This window comes from Diabrotica undecimpunctata, chromosome 2 (assembly GCF_040954645.1).
Source record: "Diabrotica undecimpunctata isolate CICGRU chromosome 2, icDiaUnde3, whole genome shotgun sequence".
NCBI lineage: Eukaryota > Metazoa > Arthropoda > Insecta > Coleoptera > Chrysomelidae > Diabrotica > Diabrotica undecimpunctata.
This window is the reverse complement of record NC_092804.1, coordinates 115,783,917-115,802,313: the sequence shown is the minus strand read 5'-3', so window position 1 is coordinate 115,802,313 and position 18,397 is coordinate 115,783,917. Positions and strand designations below refer to the sequence as shown.

Sequence of the window (18,397 nt, the reverse complement as noted above, 5' to 3'; positions counted from 1 at the left end):
AAATGTTTTACTAATAACTCTTTTTATTGCACTTTAATACAATAGTCGAACTGATAATTGCAAAAATCCAACATTGTATTTACATGAAATTCTATTTATATAAATTATATTATATTCTATAACCTAATTAAGATGTTTAAAAATAACAAGTTATATTAAAAAAGTGGATCAGTGGACAGCACGGAGTGTTAGCGCGGATCTTCATACTATATTTTCTGTATTTTTAAAATTTAAATAATGTATTTAAAGTAAATAAAGTAATTTTATGATTTATTTATTTTTTATATTTGAAACAAATTCAATAAATTATATGTTCGCTCCTAACGCCATCTGTTTACGTATTGACAAAGCATAATACGTTGTTTATATTACAAACCTGTCAAATTCAGACCAAATACCTATAATAATAAAAATGAATCGCCGAAATATTTGTAAGGGCATCACTTCAGAACGGCTGCACCAAATTAGATAACTCTTTTTTTGTTGTATTTGTTATTATCAGAAGAAGGTTTCTGTAAAAGATAATTTTCAAAAAAATGTATGCAAAGACTTCAAAAACAGTTTTTCTCTCATTGTAAATCGCCGTTCAGTCACCGAAGTCAAGCAGTGTCGGTTGCAGTTAACACTTCGATGGGTGGCCGCTTGGGAACACCGCATCTTGTCACCTTGTCAGTTTGGCTTCAGAATCAGTGTAAGTTAAGATCATTTCAATAATTTATATCTTGAAGAAGCTAATAAAGTTTAGTTCATTGAAAAACGATTTATTTGTCCACGTTAACGACTTTTCTGGATGAATGTTTCAGGAAAATTGTTACAATCGTCCTCAAAAATGGAATTAACATTACACACACATTACATTTCAATAAATGGAAGACATTACTATTTTAATGGGAATAAGCCACAATTGAAGGTTAAATTAAGTTTATTGACGTTTCAATTTCCACTTTGGAAATCTTTCTCAAAATACAAAAATTAATAAATTAAACAAATTTTGTTTTTTGTTACTTGGTGAAAAATTCTTCTAATAATTTCATTTTATGTGACTTATTTATATTGACAATTCAGACATATATCATACATTTTAAAGTAGACGACTTGTCGTCTACTTCTTGGTTGCGTTCCTGGAACGACTTTATTGTAAGATAGTTCATTCGATTACATGATATCAACTTGAGAATATCCGTCAGAAAAAAATCATAGCATCTTATTTGTCTTTGAAAAGACAACCGCATGTCATGATGACAGTAAAATTCTCCTGTTAGTGATTCCATAGTACATCATAAAAAAATAAATAAATCATTAAACGCAACTTAGCAATATTGGCAATATCATTTTAAAGTCTATGTCTGAATTCTCTATATAAATGTGGAAATTGAAACGTCAATAAACTTACTTTAACCTTCAATTGTGGCTTATTCACATTAAAATAGTAATCTCTTTAAAATGCCACAAGAAAATAGCTTCAGAACAATTTGAAGTCATGTCGTAAGGTCATGCCATATTGCTTAATATAAGTGTAAACAGATTGTGATGTAAACAGAAGATTTAAACTTGAAGGGCCCAACCGAAAGAGATATCAGAGAACTTTATGTGGACTTAAGAAATAGGTACAACAAGATACAACTAAAGCCCTAGTATAAACAAAGCGACAACAAACGTTGTAAAATTTGACCATAGACGACGCAAATATTGAAGTTGTAAAACAGCTTACATCTGGGAGTACAGATAACTGAGGATGGAAGCGAGAAGGAGGAAATAAGGAGAAGGATAATGCTTGCTAACAGAGCATTCTTTTTATATCAAAAGATCAAAATCTACCCTATGCCAATATATGCTTTTCTCTGGGGGTGATTACCACCTCAGCTCGGGGGTGGAAAGAGTTTATCAAAAAAACCATGGTAATCGCTAGAACAGTGAATTTTAAGAAAAAAATGTTGTTTAGAGTTTTTTCGAAAACTCAATCTTTTTGGAGTTATTCGTGACTGAAAGTTCCCAAATTACACGTCGAAAAAGCGTATTTTTAAACGGTTTCTCGCGAATAACTCCAAAAATTAAGATTATATCGAAAAAAACTGTTTGCATATAAAATAAAGGTTACAAAACAAAGACAATCGTTTTTTAATAATACCGTAAACTTAATAATAACAAAGTTATGGCTGTTTGAAAGTAAACTTTTATTCATCGAATACATCGAAATCTTAACATATGATGTTGAATAACCGAAAAACTGTAAGTTTTTACAAAAATCTTTAAAGTGACCGGACCATAGGTAAAAGTGATTTGCATGAAAATTAAGGTAAGCTCTAAAGTACTAAAATAAAGTCTGGTTGAAACTACTTGTTGTTTATTTACAACTTACTTCATATATATACAAAAATTGGAATATAGAAGTTTAACTGATTTAGAAGGTTTCTATCTCTATCTATCTATACAGCCCTTGCTGTCCAATTTTGGACATAGGCCTCCTCTTCCTTCTTCCACGTCTCTCTATTGTAGGCAGTTTGTATCCACTTAGGGCCTGCGTGTTTCTTCAAGTCATCTGACCATCGCATTTGTGGCTTTCCTCTTTTTCGTTTGTAACTATATGGTCTCCAGTGTATAATCATCTTATTCCATCTGTCGTCTTTCTGTCTTATGGTATGTCCAGCGAACGTCCACTTAAGTTTTGCTATCTGCGTTAATACATTGGTCACTTTTGTTTTGTTGCGGATCCAAGTATTTCTTTTCTTGTCTGATAGACTGATGTTCAGCATTTGCCTTTCCATGGCTCTTTGGGTCTTGCTATTTTTTCCATGTTTTCCTTTGTAAACGTCCAAGTTTGAGAACGTAGGTGAGAACAGGTAGTATACATTGGTTGAAGACTCGGGTTTTTAAATATTGGGGGTATTTTCTATTTTTTAGTATATAGGAAAGTTTTCCGAAGGATACCCAAGCCAACCGTATCCTTCTCTTTATTTCTCCGGTCTGATTTTCTTTATTTAATTTAATTAGTTGTCCCAAATATACATATTCTTTTACTTGTTCTATAGTTGTTTGTGCAATTGTAATTATTAATTCTTCTGGTTGGTTGGTCATAATTTTCGTTTTATTATAATTCATTTGTAGACCTATTTTTGTAGATTCGCTATTTAATTCATCCATCATATTTTGCAATTCTTCCCTTTTATCTGTTATTAATATAATGTCGTCTGCATATCTTAAATGATTCAAGTATTGGCCATTTATGTTAATACCCCGTTTTTCCCATTGTAATTTCCAAATTTTAGAAGGTTTATTTTTGAAAAAATCCGTGTTTAAAGTAAAGTCACTATTTTCGGAATTTCTCCAAAATCCCCGTTTTTTTAATAACTCAACAACTAAAAAAATACAGAAAAAATGCAAGGACAAAAAAAACAGATTTTTTTTTCTGAAGATTTTTATTTTTCTTATATTTCTAAAGACTAAAAATTAAGCGAGATATGATTGTTTAAAGGGTGTGTTATCTTCAAGTCCTTTAGCACAACGCTTTTTCAAACGAAGGACTTGAAAAAAAGTTAATATACACCGCTTTGTAGCTTTTAAAATAAATTATAAAAATATAAGCGGACTTTATTTTAGTTATAACTTGGGTACCTTAATTTTTATGCAAACTACGTTTGCTAGTGGTCATTTTAAAAGCCATTGGAAAGAGTCATAAGGTGAGGAAAAAAACTAATGAATAAATTCGAAGCAAAATAATATTAGTGGATTTGTATGGATTTCTAAAACAGTGTTTCTGGAAAACTGTTAAAAATGGATAGTGATAAGGTCAATGAATTTGTTAGTGCAGTCAACTATACGTCTTTATGTTTCTGTCTATCAAATGTCGTAATTCCTCTCACTCTTCTAAGAAATTCCATTTCGCTAGTTGGGTTTTACAGTTATATCTTTGCGTTATTAAGGTACCATTCTGCGACAAGCATCCGACACAGGAGACCGAGACAGGTGACAGATAGACGACACCGATTGTGGTCTCTTCATGTCTGCTCTCAGTGCTATTATATTAAGGTCGTTCTGCAACCCGGAGCCCGAGACAGAGACAAGCGACAGACGACTGTCACCTTTATATGTCTCGTCAGTCTTCTCAAGAGCAGTAGTGAAGTCGGTGGCTGCGCGACATTTTTGTTTTAGCACTGATTTGTCCATGGTTTTTTATTAAAAATAATATCCTCCGACATAATACAGTAGAAGTAGACCTATTTTCGTCCTAGAAAATACAAAATCCTTCTTCGCGCCTCTTTTTTCGTTCGAAACATGTAATACAAGAAATATATCGTCATTTTCTTCTTCCGATAGCCTTTTAGAGAACAGTTTCAAAGCCGTTACATGCCCTTTTTCTACACCTGAGGTACATTTTAAGGAGTAACACTTTACTTGGTATCTTGGTCTCCTGTCTCGGTCGCTTGTTGTGGCATGCTACCTTTACCCAGCTTTTACATCCATAAAACAAGGTAAAGACCATTGTCTTATAAAGTTTTATCATTGTATCGTTTCTTGTCTTACTATACAACGATTTGTGAATTGTTTCTACGAAACAATTTTTTCAGTGATCAATAACTTTATCTTTCTCGAAATTTGTGTAACACACTAGGGAATTAAATCACTTTTGTTGTTGGTTGATTGTCAATTGGTATTTTTAATCTTATGGAATAGTTTCCTTCAAATGATATAACCTTTGACTTTTTGTCGATATTTTCGTATTGAGCGAATATATAATAAATACCGAAAGAGATTTAGAATAAAAACTCAAAGAGTTGAGATACACGCTTAAAAAAAAGGTTTAAAACATATTAGCACAAAAACAAAGTAGTTAGAATGTTTATGTAAAAATATAGTTACTACTACAAATAAGATGATAACTTTGGATAGTGAAATTATTGCGAAAAATAATAGCTTTAAACACATTGCTGGACACTCCCGAATTGCAAATCGGTCAAAACTTGTCACACGGGTATTTGGGGATCTAAAAGTAAAATTTAAAACAACCGCTTCAGTTTTGGACAGGAGTTCTCTCCTTGCCTTTTGTATATATCTATGTTTAGGACATAACCATCTGCACTACATAGTTCATAAAACTTTATGCCACATTTAATTTTTTGTTTATACGTTCTGAAAGCTAATCGCCCTCGAAATAAAATTAACGATTCATCTAGAGATAATTGTTGTGGAGGCTTATAACAAAATTGAAAATTTCTAATACACAATTCTAAAATATTTCTTTTTCTAATCTATCGGTCTCAGTAGGAAATTACTGCTTATTATGCGCTGCAAAGCTGCGCAAAATTTGTTTGAAGCATCCACCAGACAAATATTGGAAAAGATCGGTTATCAATCTGTTTGTAAATCCTACTTCGAGAGTGTCGGGTTTTAGTGCGAACCTGCTGAAGTATATGTCCGTAGTTGTTGGTGCATTCAAGTAAAAGTGTCACAATTTCATCATCCCATAGCTTACTAAATATTTCATATGGTGTTCGAATATCGCCTTCAATTGTTACTTGCTCTCTTAATGGTTCACAGAAAACACTAATTTCGGCAACATAACTATGCCATCCAATATCTAGTTCTTAAATAATATCATATCATGGACATCAGTAGTTTGCTCTGAGTGTTTTAGTGTTTCTATTATCAGGATCCGAATCTGCTCTGAAACTTTCATCATTTGCTGAATATGACCCTGCTTCATCGTCTGGAACTATGTCTTTATCCAAATGCAAAAGCCGCTTTACTTCTTTAGAATCTATACCTAAAATAGGATATTTTTATAAATTATATTTTAGTATAATATTAATCAGCAATAGAAAAAACTGGAGAAAAAAGTATCAAAATATACACTTTACGGAAAATAGAGGAATATTACTTGTATTATTAACGGTTTACAAGCTCCTACGAACCACTAGCCAATAAATAACTATTTTACGAATTAAGATGCCTGAAATTTAGACAGAGACACACAATTTTACAATCGGTCTACAGTCTACAGGGACATAATAAGTGATTCTAGCTTAACTTTACATAGTTTGCGAGACGGCTGTCACCGCTATGTATTTATAAACAGAGGACGGGTATAGCAGGAGAGTCGCAGCACGGAGGACAGTAGTTGTTATACACGATAAAGTGGATATAGATGAAGACGTACATATACAGTAGAGTTCGGGCGAGATGGATGAAATGAAAAGAGTCGAATAGTGTGTTGTGTGACAAAAAGACTCCAATGAAACTGCAAAAAATTCTATAAAACTGTCCTAAGACCAGCTATTATGTAACAAACTGAATGTTTGAGTGAATGAGAAACAATAAAAGAAATCATTTATTTACCTCAATATACGTATCCCAAATAAATCCACAACAATATTTAAATTAAAATTTTAGTAACTTATTAGAATATCCCTTCTTAAAAAAAAAAAGGAAAATTTCACAAAAGCCAAAAGCCTACAACGTAAAAAGTATAAAAAAAACTGCCCAAGCTCTTATGTAGCATAAGACAGATGCAAAGCTTATGATGATTTTTATCCAAAACTGAATTAATTGTTATCTTCTCAATTATTTTCGATGTCTAACTAAAGTACTATTTCCATACTCTTAAAAATACAAAAATAATAAATAATAGTATTTCAAATCAAAATTATATTAAGTATGAAACGTAAATATACAGTTGCCATATCTCACTTCTCTTCATTGAAATATGTACTTGGTTTGTTTTTTTTATATTATTAGTAATATTAGTTGACTTTTTGTTTTGTTTCAGATCAAAAAACGCAGCTTTAAACAACAGACATGCCTATTTTCTTCTAGTAGATAATGGAACTGTAGGAAAATATGGTGCCGAGATTATACTTCGAAGAAAATTGGAAAAGTACATATCAAAACAAAGGCTATATCCATGTAAGTAAAATTAAAGAGGGATATAAATAACCACGGCACGTGTGTGTAATTGTGAACATTGTGGCAAGCCGGGGTTTTAACAGTGCCACACTTTTTATGACATCTATCAATTTATGTAGCTTTCTTTGACTGGTATGCTTTAAAAAAACCTTTTTTGATTTTTTTCTAATTAGGAGTTCTTTATTATTCTGCTTTGTTCTCATCTTCGTATGTATTTCTCTCCAACATTAGTATATAGCTCTGTCTAAATTTGGGTATGTTTATTGTGACGAATACCGTATTTATAGAACTACACTATACTGATCTACTAATGGCGTGTGTCCTCAAATACAAATTATTTATTTATTATACTAAGAAATATTAAAAAAAATGGCGATTTGATATTGTGTAGATGTAATCTTTATTTTTTATTTTCAGTTACTCAAAGTCCTATACCAATAGTATGTTTAGTAATAGAAGGTGGTACCAACACCATAAGAGCGGTATTAGAATATGTAACCGATGAACCTCCTGTGCCAGTAGTTGTTTGTGAGGGATCAGGTCGAGCAGCGGATATAATAGCGTTTATGTGCAAGTAAGTATTAATAACAAATTAAATAGTAAAACAAAAAGAGAAATCAAACGATTTCTACTTGGCGAAACCGAATTCAAATCTTAACCACTGTGTTTCCTAAAATTTGCGAAACAAACAGCTCATTCATCCAGCTGTTTGTTTCGCAAATTTTAGGAAACACAGTGGTTAAGATTTGAATTCGGTTTCGCCAAGTAGAAATCGTTTGATTTCTCTTTTTGTTTTTAGATGGCGTAGTTACGTCTGTATATAGTTATTTTAATAACTATTATCTAGGACGGGAAAGATTTTTGTTTTGGTTCAGAGCAGTGGCTATACCGTTCTGAAGAGACTTAAGGAGGTCGAAATACGTATCAACGGTTGTTGCTGCACTTTATCAAAACAAAAATCTAATACCGTCATTCTGTTTTGTTATTTACTTCGTTGGAAGTACTAGAAACTGAATTCACTACGAATTTTGACTAGGATGGACGGCTTGTGGAATGCAATTTTAGATTCCCTTGCCGAGTAATTCATCCAGCTGTTTGTTTCGCAAATTTTAGGAAACACAGTGGTTAAGATTTGAATTCGGTTTCGCCAAGTAGAAATCGTTTGATTTCTCTTTTTGTTTTTAGATGGCGTAGTTACGTCTGTATATAGTTATTTTAATAACTATTATCTAGGACGGGAAAGATTTTTGTTTTGGTTCAGAGCAGTGGCTATACCGTTCTGAAGAGACTTAAGGAGGTCGAAATACGTATCAACGGTTGTTGCTGCACTTTATCAAAACAAAAATCTAATACCGTCATTCTGTTTTGTTATTTACTTCGTTGGAAGTACTAGAAACTGAATTCACTACGAATTTTGACTAGGATGGACGGCTTGTGGAATGCAATTTTAGATTCCCTTGCCGAGTAATTCATCCAGCTGTTTGTTTCGCAAATTTTAGGAAACACAGTGGTTAAGATTTGAATTCGGTTTCGCCAAGTAGAAATCGTTTGATTTCTCTTTTTGTTTTTAGATGGCGTAGTTACGTCTGTATATAGTTATTTTAATAACTATTATCTAGGACGGGAAAGATTTTTGTTTTGGTTCAGAGCAGTGGCTATACCGTTCTGAAGAGACTTAAGGAGGTCGAAATACGTATCAACGGTTGTTGCTGCACTTTATCAAAACAAAAATCTAATACCGTCATTCTGTTTTGTTATTTACTTCGTTGGAAGTACTAGAAACTGAATTCACTACGAATTTTGACTAGGATGGACGGCTTGTGGAATGCAATTTTAGATTCCCTTGCCGAGTAATTCATCCAGCTGTTTGTTTCGCAAATTTTAGGAAACACAGTGGTTAAGATTTGAATTCGGTTTCGCCAAGTAGAAATCGTTTGATTTCTCTTTTTGTTTTTAGATGGCGTAGTTACGTCTGTATATAGTTATTTTAATAACTATTATCTAGGACGGGAAAGATTTTTGTTTTGGTTCAGAGCAGTGGCTATACCGTTCTGAAGAGACTTAAGGAGGTCGAAATACGTATCAACGGTTGTTGCTGCACTTTATCAAAACAAAAATCTAATACCGTCATTCTGCTAAATAGTAAAACTTTGCCCAACCTAAACTATTTTAAGATGTTCAGAAACTGTTTTCTTGTGGCGTGTTTAAGTTAAATATTGTATTTACATGGGATTATGCGAAACGTCAAAAACTAACGTAAAAGTAAGATGAGACCTGCTTCAATGATTTTTCTCATTTTCATGTATGTTTCTTTCGTGTCTATTGATGCATCTTTCTATTGTACTCTGTGCTCATTGTTCCAGGCACGTTTGCATCTTTGTGAATGCTGGTTTATTCTAACACTTAGTGGTATTGCGGTTTCTCCCACCTAAAAATTGTTGCATTCACAGGGTATTTTATAGATGCAGTTCTTTGATCTCTCTTGTGTGTTTTTAGGTTTGGTTTTGATCAGAATAGATCTCAGTGAGTTGGTTGCTTTAAATGTTGTTGTGATGTTCTACTTATTTCGTATCCTTTTTATTTTTTCTGATAAGCGTTTTACATATGGTATTGTCATCTTTACAAAATCGAGGCCAAGTAAGTCAACCGTCAATTTGGAAAACAATAACAGTATTTTCAACTAAATAATGAATTCTATAAAGAAAATTTTGGTCTAGCAATGGGCTCTAGTTTATCTCCATTATTAGCCGATATATTTATGGAAGATTTTGAAACAAATATTATTTCTAAACAAAATTTAAAACCCACAGTATGGTGGAGATATGTGGACGATGTATTCTCGATATGACCTCATGGATCAGAGTTGTTGGACACATTCCTAAATGATATAAACGATAAAGAAGAGACAATAACATTTACCATGGAAAAGGAATATAATAACACACTACCTTTCCTGGATGTTGTAATCTCTAAGAACGATACTGGGTATGAGACTCAGGTGTATAGAAAACCAACACATACCAAAAGATATTTAAATTTCAAATCAAATCACAATATTAATATTAAAAAAGGAATCAATAAATCTTTATACGATACCGCCAAAGTTACTTGTTCTAACGAAAATTCGTTCTTGGAGGAAAAACATTTGTTAACATCTGTTTTATTAAAAAATGATTATTGTTTATAAATAAGGAATTTTCAACAATTGACCGAATAGAACAGAACAACTTAAAACGAGATCCTACAGCATACACAAGAAATAATACGAGGAAAATACCAATACCATACATAAAAGGATTATCAGAAAAACTTAAAAGGATAGGAAATAAATTCAACATTTCAACAACATTCAAAACAACAAACACATTTAGATCTATTTTGTCTAAAACCAAACCTAACAATTAACAAGAAAGGACAAAGAATTGCATTTATAAAATACCTTGTGAATGCGATCAGTTTTATTTAGGTGAAACATCAAGGCCATTAAATGTTAGAATAAGTGAACATCAATCCTATATTAAAAATAGAGAATTTGATAGATCTGTATAGATAGATAGAATAATGAACATAGGGTTCAATGGAATGATTCAAATATACTAAAAGAAACGGATGGTAAAAAGAGAAAAATCATAAAAGCGACTCTAGTTATGCTAAATGAGACCAATTGTGTCGCAAATTCCTCTGCAGAATGTAGTAGGATCTGGTTACCCATATTAAAAGAGGAAGTTATTAAAAGGAAAATACCAGTATTAGTAAGTCGGTAACATATAGAGGATATATCGTTTATACTTTTTAAATAACAAACATATAAAATCAGAATTTGGTGTTTATTGAAAGTAAACTAAATGCACGACCAAATACTTACCATGTCGGGATAGGATAGGTTTTTTTCCTGGTTTTTCCCTCATAATTTACTATGGAATCACTAACAGGAGATTTTTACTGTTATCACGGCATGTGTTTGTCTTTTTAAAGACGAATTAGATGCTATGATTTTTTCTGACGGATATTCTCAAGTTAAAGTTGATTTCATGTAATCGAATGAACTATCTTACAGGTAAAGTCGTCCCAGGAACGCAACTCAACAATATTGGCAATATCATTTTAAAGTCGTCTACTTTAAAATGTATAATGTGTCTGAATTGTCAATATAAATGAGTCAGATAAAATTAAATTATTAGAAGAATTAAATTATTAGAAAAAGTAACAAAAAAACAAAATTCGTTTAATTTACTAATGTTTGTATTTTGAGAACGATATCCGAAGTGGAAATTGAAACGTCAGTAAACGTGCTTTGACCTTTAATTGTGGCTTATTCCCATTTAAATAGTAATTACTTTAACATGCCACAAGAAAATAGCTTCAGAACAATACCCTTAAAAAGAGGTGTCATCATATTTCAAAAGTCATTTAAGTTGGCCTCAGAAATATGGGAAAGGCGAGACGAAGGGAAGGTTACGACACGATCCTCTTTCAGGAGCTCAATGTAAAGTCGGTCTCTCGACAGGGGATAATTAAAGATCTAACGTGGCCCTATACGTGGTGAATCGAGGAGTTGGCATTACCAGACACTACCAGAATTTATGGCTATTTCTACTTCCCGAAAACTGATTTCTATTTCGTGTCTTAATTCAGGTACGTTATTGTGTTGATTATTATTTTCCTTTGCTTTAAACAGTTCCGTCAGGTATCTTTCCCATTCGTTTGCTGGTATGTTATTGTCTTCCTTCAATTCTGCCATTTCTTTCCGTTGGTTTCTTGTGAATCTCCATATTTGTTTTTATGCACCGTAGAAGTCGCTTTCCGTCCTTTTTGTAAACTTTTCCTAGTGTTCATTTTTTGTTCTTACCAACTGCTTTGTTTCATTTCGTATTCTTCTATAGGTGTCTCGATATTCTGGGGTATTTGATGTTTTGTACTTCGTGTAGGCCTCTCGTTTTTCTTTACATTTCTCTTTTATTTCTTTTCTGAACCATGGTGTATTGTTGTTGTTTCTTTTGTTCAGTATGGCTTTGCGTTTTCCTCGAGCTACTTCTTCAATGCTGTTTTTTATTTTCTCCCAGCTCGCGTTTATATCTTCGATGTCGTCTATTTGTTTCAGCTGTATCTTCTGTGCTAGCCTCCTTCCTCGGTGATTTCCTGTAGAAAATGGTTTGGAGTTATTTTCATTCTTATCTTTGCTAGTACTAGTTTATGTTCACTCCCTGCGTCTGCTGAGTTTAAAGTTCGGATATCTAGAATTTGCTTTGGGTGAATTTTTCTATTCTTCTTCAAGTGCCATCTTCGTTCCGAAGGTTGGCGATCATCAGGGCTATACGTATTTTCGAAACTGCTGACCGAAACAATTCGTTGTTGCTACAGCTATACCATTCCCGTAGATTCTTTAGCCAGGAGTTTCGTCTTTTTCCTATGGACCTTTTTCCTGCTATTTTCCCTTGCATAATTATTCGAAGCAGTTCATACCTTTCGCCTCTTGTAATGTGTCCCAAATATTGCAGTTTTCGTTTTTTGATCGTAAATATGACTTCCTTTTCTTTATTCATTCTTCTCAAAACCTCGACATTTGTGACTCTCTCGGTCCATGATATTCTCAGGATTCTGCGATACATCCACGGTTCAAATGCCTCTAATTTTTTGGTATCAATCTTTTTCAACGTCCATGACTCCATTCCGTAGAACAGCACAGAAAGTACGTTTTAATGACTATAAAATCAATCATAGATTTATACCCCCTGGAGTTTTCAAATGTATATTTATACTGGAGCTTATGGTCGAAAAATGTATTATTGATTCTCAGTTCGTTAAAATCACAGAAATTAGCCATGAGTTCTCCATTTGCGTTGACATGGTTTTTATTAAACCATGTTTTTATTAAACCATGTTTTTATTGAACAGAATTGAAGCATTGGAAATGTGGATTCATAAACGGATTCTGTAGATACCTTGGACAGCAAAAAAACTAATAAGGAAGTACTAAGGAGTGTCAACAAAGCTAGAAAATTATCTGAGACATATAGTGACAGGAAGTCGATATAGAATATTACGACTTATCTTAAAGGTAAAATAGAAGACCGTATAGGTTAGGAAGAAAACATGTTTCTTAATTACAAACCTTCTTATGGACTATATGGGAGATATCAAATGCAAGAAAATTATTCCATATGGTAGAACATCAAGAAGCCTTCGCAATGGTGATCGCCAACGTCGGATATGGCACGTGAAGAAGATATATATATATATATATATATATATATATATATATATATATATATATATATATATATATATATATATATATATATATGTATATATATATATATATATATATATATCTATATATATATTGGGGCATTCCAATAAAAAAGCACAACTTTGGCACGGTTTATGTTTTTAGAACTTCCTATATAACCAAAAGTTGTTTGATGTAATAATAAGAATTTGACGTAAATTTAGAAATAAGTCTGTAATGTGTTATTTGCATTACTTTAAACTAGGTACACTAGTTTACTCTTCAAATTGGTTACCAGTAAGTCAATAGACTTAGTTCGCATCGTAACGATATCTATTCTAATTTTTAAACATTATTTTTAGGTATGAATGTTCGGTACTTAAATCCATGAAAGAATATATAATAGCAACAATCCAAAGAGCTTTTGAAGTTGCTGCTGAATTAGCGGAAGGCTTATTTTCAGAATTAATGCAATGTGTAGAAAATAAACATTTGGTAAGTAAAACAATATTACATGATGTATTATAAAAGCGGTATAAAACAAAATCATTGTCAAAAACAATAAGCTATCATAAAAAATTTAAAAATACGAAAAACAATATGAACGTAAAGTAACATATGTTGATATTGTAGGGATGGTAACAGTAACGAAGTATTGTAAAAATCGATTAGATATTAATAGAATAAGTAGCATCTTAATGAAGTTAAAGTTGTTTGTAGTGTTTCGTTAATTGATGGGTTTTACCCCATCCGCAAATTGGAAAATATTTCATCGTGTTCCTTTAGCGTTTATGGAATTGTTATAGAGAAAATTCACTCATTTTCTTCCTATACTTCTTTTCGCTGCTATTTTTTCCTACCATATAACTCACAGAATGCTGTATCCTTTACCACGGAGTTTGTGCCTCAGGTATTACGGTTTTCTTTCTTTCGCCGCTACTGCTACTTTTTCACCCATCTCAACACATTATTATTGGTAAATCTGTAGCTACTTTTTGAGTAGTATATTTTACCAGATTTTGTAGAAAACTCTTCACTGTACCAGAATTTAACCATCGAGTTTCGCTTATACCCAATATTATACACTGTGTCCGTAAAGTATGGAACAAATTCTTTTTTAGCTAAACAGAGCATTTTTAAAAATAATCCTGAAACACGTCGATTTTTGATTTTAATTTACCGTATTTTAAAAGAATATTCTAATATTCTAATATTCTATAACAGGGTGAATTACTTTCGAGTAATGACGTCACCGTTATTTTTTTTAAATGGAACACCCTCATTTTGTCTCAATTTTCCGATTACTCTAGCTGAGCTGATTCCAAAAATGTATCACATGTTGATTCTAATTGGTACAGGGTGGATAAAAATACAATAGTTTTGTGTGTGTCCATAAAGTAACGCGTTAGTTAAATTAACAATATTATCAAAGATACTTATTGTCTAGCCGACAGAATATGATGAAATACATGACTTTATAATGTTCGAACTGCAGCCCTTGCTGTATTTTACAGTAACCCAAACGTTGTACAAATTCTTGTTGAACATTGTTTATTGTGTCTTGAGAAATATTGTTTATTGCTGTCCGAATTCTCTGTTGTAATTCTTGAATATTTGCTGATTTCGTTTGATACACATTCTTCAGATGGCCCCACATAAAATAATCCAAAGGATTGAAATCTGGTGACCTCGCTGGCCATTCAATAGGTCCACGTCTACCAATCCACCTGTTCGGAAAAATTTCATCTAGGTACCTTCTAACATCTACATCATAATGTGGAGGTGCACCATCCTGTTGAAACCATAAACTTTCATCAAAACCTCCAGGATTACGTCGGCTGGGAAACAAATTACGTAAAGTAGGTACGAGCTACCCCCTTAAAAACTCAAGAGACGTTGCCCTGTTTAAATTACCTTCGAAAAAGTAGGGTCCGATGATTCGATTTCTTACAATTGCAGCCCATACATTTACCTTTTGCGAGTATTGTGTATGATGCTCACGCATCCAGTAGGGGTTTTGTATCAGCATTTGCAGAGGGACGACCTGATTTCCGTGCATATTCAACCGTACTTTCTCGAAATTTCTTTTTAATCTTAATGACTGTTGAAAGCATTATAGGTCTTTCTGGACATTTATCATTAAACAAATTGCACACTTCCATCTGAGTTCGCGATCTGTCTCCATACCCAATTATCATAAGTATTTCAATTCTTTGCTTTACACTTAATTCCATTTCTACTTCAAATTAAATCTAAGCAATAATTAAAACATTCACAAATACCAAAAATGTTGTAGTACTAAACTGTCACTGAACATCGATAAATTACTAAACAAATATTGACATTTAACAAAAACATAGCCTACTATGTTTTTTTTAAATTGATAAGAAATAGTTTCTTTCCTATTCTGTCCGCTAGACAATAAATATTTTTGATATTGTTCATTTAACTAACGTTACTTTATGAGCACACACAAAATTATTGTATTTTTGTCCACCCTGTACCAATTTGAATCAACATGTGATACATTTTTGGAATCAGCTCAGCTAGAGTAATCCGAAAATTGAGACAAAATGGGGGTGTTCCATTTAAAAAAATGACGGTGACGTCATTACTCGAAAGTAATTCACCCTGTATATTAGAATATTATTTTAAAATACGGTAAATTGAAATAAAAAATCGAAGTGTTTTAGGATTATTTCTTAAAATGGTCTGTTTAGCTAAAAAAGAATTTGTTCCATACTTTACGTTACTTACAGTAACGCGTTAGTTAAATTAACAATATCAAAAATATTTATTGTCTAGCAGACAGAATATGAAAGAAATTATTTCTTATCAATTTAAAAGAAACATACTAGGCTATGTTTTTGTTAAATGTCATTATTTGTTTAATAATTTATTGATGTTCAGTGACAGTTTAGTACTACAATATTTTTGGTATTTGTGAATGTTTTAATTATTGCTTAGATTTAATTTGAATTAGAAATGGAGTTAAGTGTAAAGCAAAGAATTGAAATACTTATGATGATTGGGTATGGAGGCAGATCGCGAACCCAGATGGAAGTGTGCAATTTGTTTAATGATAAATATTCAGAAAGACCTATAACGTGTTTAACAGTCAGTAAGATTGAAAAGAAATTTCGAGAAACTGGTACGGTTGAAAATGCACGGAAATCAGGTCGTCCCTCTGCAAATTCTGATACAGCATTAGATGTTTTACTTAGTTTTGACGAAAATGGCATCCTTATAAAATCAAACTTGTGCAGGAATTCAACGAAGATGATCCCGATAGAAGAATGCAATTTTTCGAAGCAGAGATGGATAACTGCCACCGAAACCCTCTCTTGGTACAAAACATTATTTTTTTTTTTGATGATGCCACTTTCGCGTTAAATGGCGAGGTTAACCGTCAGAATTGTAGATACTGGTCAAAAGAAAACCCCCACTGGATGCGTGAGCATCATACACAATACTCGCAAAAGGTAAATGTATGGGCTGCAATTGTAAGAAATCGAATCATCGGACCCTACTTTTTCGAAGGTAATTTAAACAGGTCAACGTACCTTGAGTTTTTAAGGGGGTATCTCGTACCTACTTTACGTAATTTGTTTTCCAGCAGACGTAATCCTGGAGGTTTTGATGAAAGTTTATGGTTTCAACAGGATGGTGCACCCCCACATTATGCTGTAGATGTTAGAAGGTACCTAGATGAAATTTTTCCGAACAGGTGGATTGGTAGACGTGGACCTATTGAATGGCCAGCAAGGTCACCAGATTTCAATCCTTTGGATTATTTTATGTAGGGCCATCTGAAGAATGTTGTGTATCAAACGAAACCAGCAAATATTCAAGAATTACAACAGAGAATTCGGACAGCAATAAACAATATTTCTCAAGACACAATAAACAATGTTCAACAAGAATTTGTACAACGTTTGGGTTACTGTCAAATACAGCAAGGGCTGCAGTTCGAACATTTATAAAGTCATGTATTTCATCATATTCTGTCCGCTAGACAATAAGTATTTTTGATAATATTGTTAATTTAACTAACGCGTTACTTTATGGACACACACAAAACTATTGTATTTTTATCCACCCTGTACCAATTCGAATCAACATGTGATACATTTTTGGAATCAGCTCAGCGAGAGTAATCCGAAAATTGAGACAAAATGGGGGTGTTTCATTTAAAAAAAATGACGGTGACGTCATTACTCGAAAGTAATTTACCCTGTATATTAGAATATTATTTTAAAATACGGTAAATTAAAATCAAAAATCGACGTGTTTCAGGATTATTTCTTAAAATGCTCTGTTTAGCCAAAAAAGAATTTGTTCCATACTTTACGGACACATTGTATAATTAAGTATATAATAATATATTAGTATGTATTATATAATATATTATACAATTTTCCTGACATATACATGCAATTTATATTCCATGTAGACATGTTTAATATGCAGTTATATTGTTGTATAGTGCAGTGCAGAGTTGTAGTTAAATGAACCGAAATCAGTAACTTGTTGCTTACTAGATGTAACCATCCTAATTGACTAGCGATAATGAGAGTTAATGAGATAGTTTCCCGTTGCTTTCCTATTGTAGTTTAGTAACCATTACAACTGATCTAACTGGGATTATAGAATATACATCCAGAACACGAGGTGGGTCCCACAGAAGCGGAGTGGCTGTAATGCTAAATAAATCCCTCATCAGTTCCGTACAAAATTTCGTGCCATTGTCGGAGAGATTAATGCTGGTACAGTTGACAATGAAGCCTGTAAATATAAACATTATTCAGGTCTATATTCGAAAAAGTAGTCTATCGAGTTAAACATAGAATTCTTTCAATGTCTGCAATCATTCAGCGTAGATACCCACAAAATGCTTATTTTGACACATGGAGGACTTGCAAATACTACTAGATAGAGTAAATGATGCAAGTTGCAAATCGGACATTAATATTAACACCAAAAAAACAAAATGGATAGCTGTAGGTAAAATAAATATACCACCGATCCCGATAACAATCAAGGGTTGCAATTGGTTAAGTAATTAAAACACATTCGATGAAAAGTTTAGGGCGAGGATTGAAATGGCACGTAGAACATTTCGTAAATGAATACCTACCATTACAAATAGAAACCCCTCGATTCAAGCGCGATTACGAACACTACGATGTTGCATTATCATTACTCTTCACGGATGTGAGACATGGACGCTTAAAACTGATACCATGAATAAAATAGAAGTCTTTAAAA

General features: G+C 32.6%; 1 protein-coding gene across 13 annotated transcripts in view; it reads left to right on the top strand.

Annotated features, from left to right (window-relative positions):
- Trpm (transient receptor potential cation channel, subfamily M) overlaps window positions 1-18,397 on the top strand; it is an 888,877-nt gene that overhangs the window by 737,258 nt on the left and 133,222 nt on the right. For all 13 annotated transcript variants that reach the window (XR_011950088.1, XM_072523326.1, XM_072523332.1 and 10 more), the window contains 3 exons: window positions 6,764-6,900; window positions 7,318-7,474; window positions 13,492-13,624. Coding sequence is in view for 12 of the 13 variants with exons in the window: in XM_072523326.1 (XP_072379427.1) it covers window positions 6,764-6,900; window positions 7,318-7,474; window positions 13,492-13,624 (427 nt within the window). In the remaining variant the exon portion in view is untranslated. The remainder of the gene's footprint in view (window positions 1-6,763; window positions 6,901-7,317; window positions 7,475-13,491; window positions 13,625-18,397) is intronic.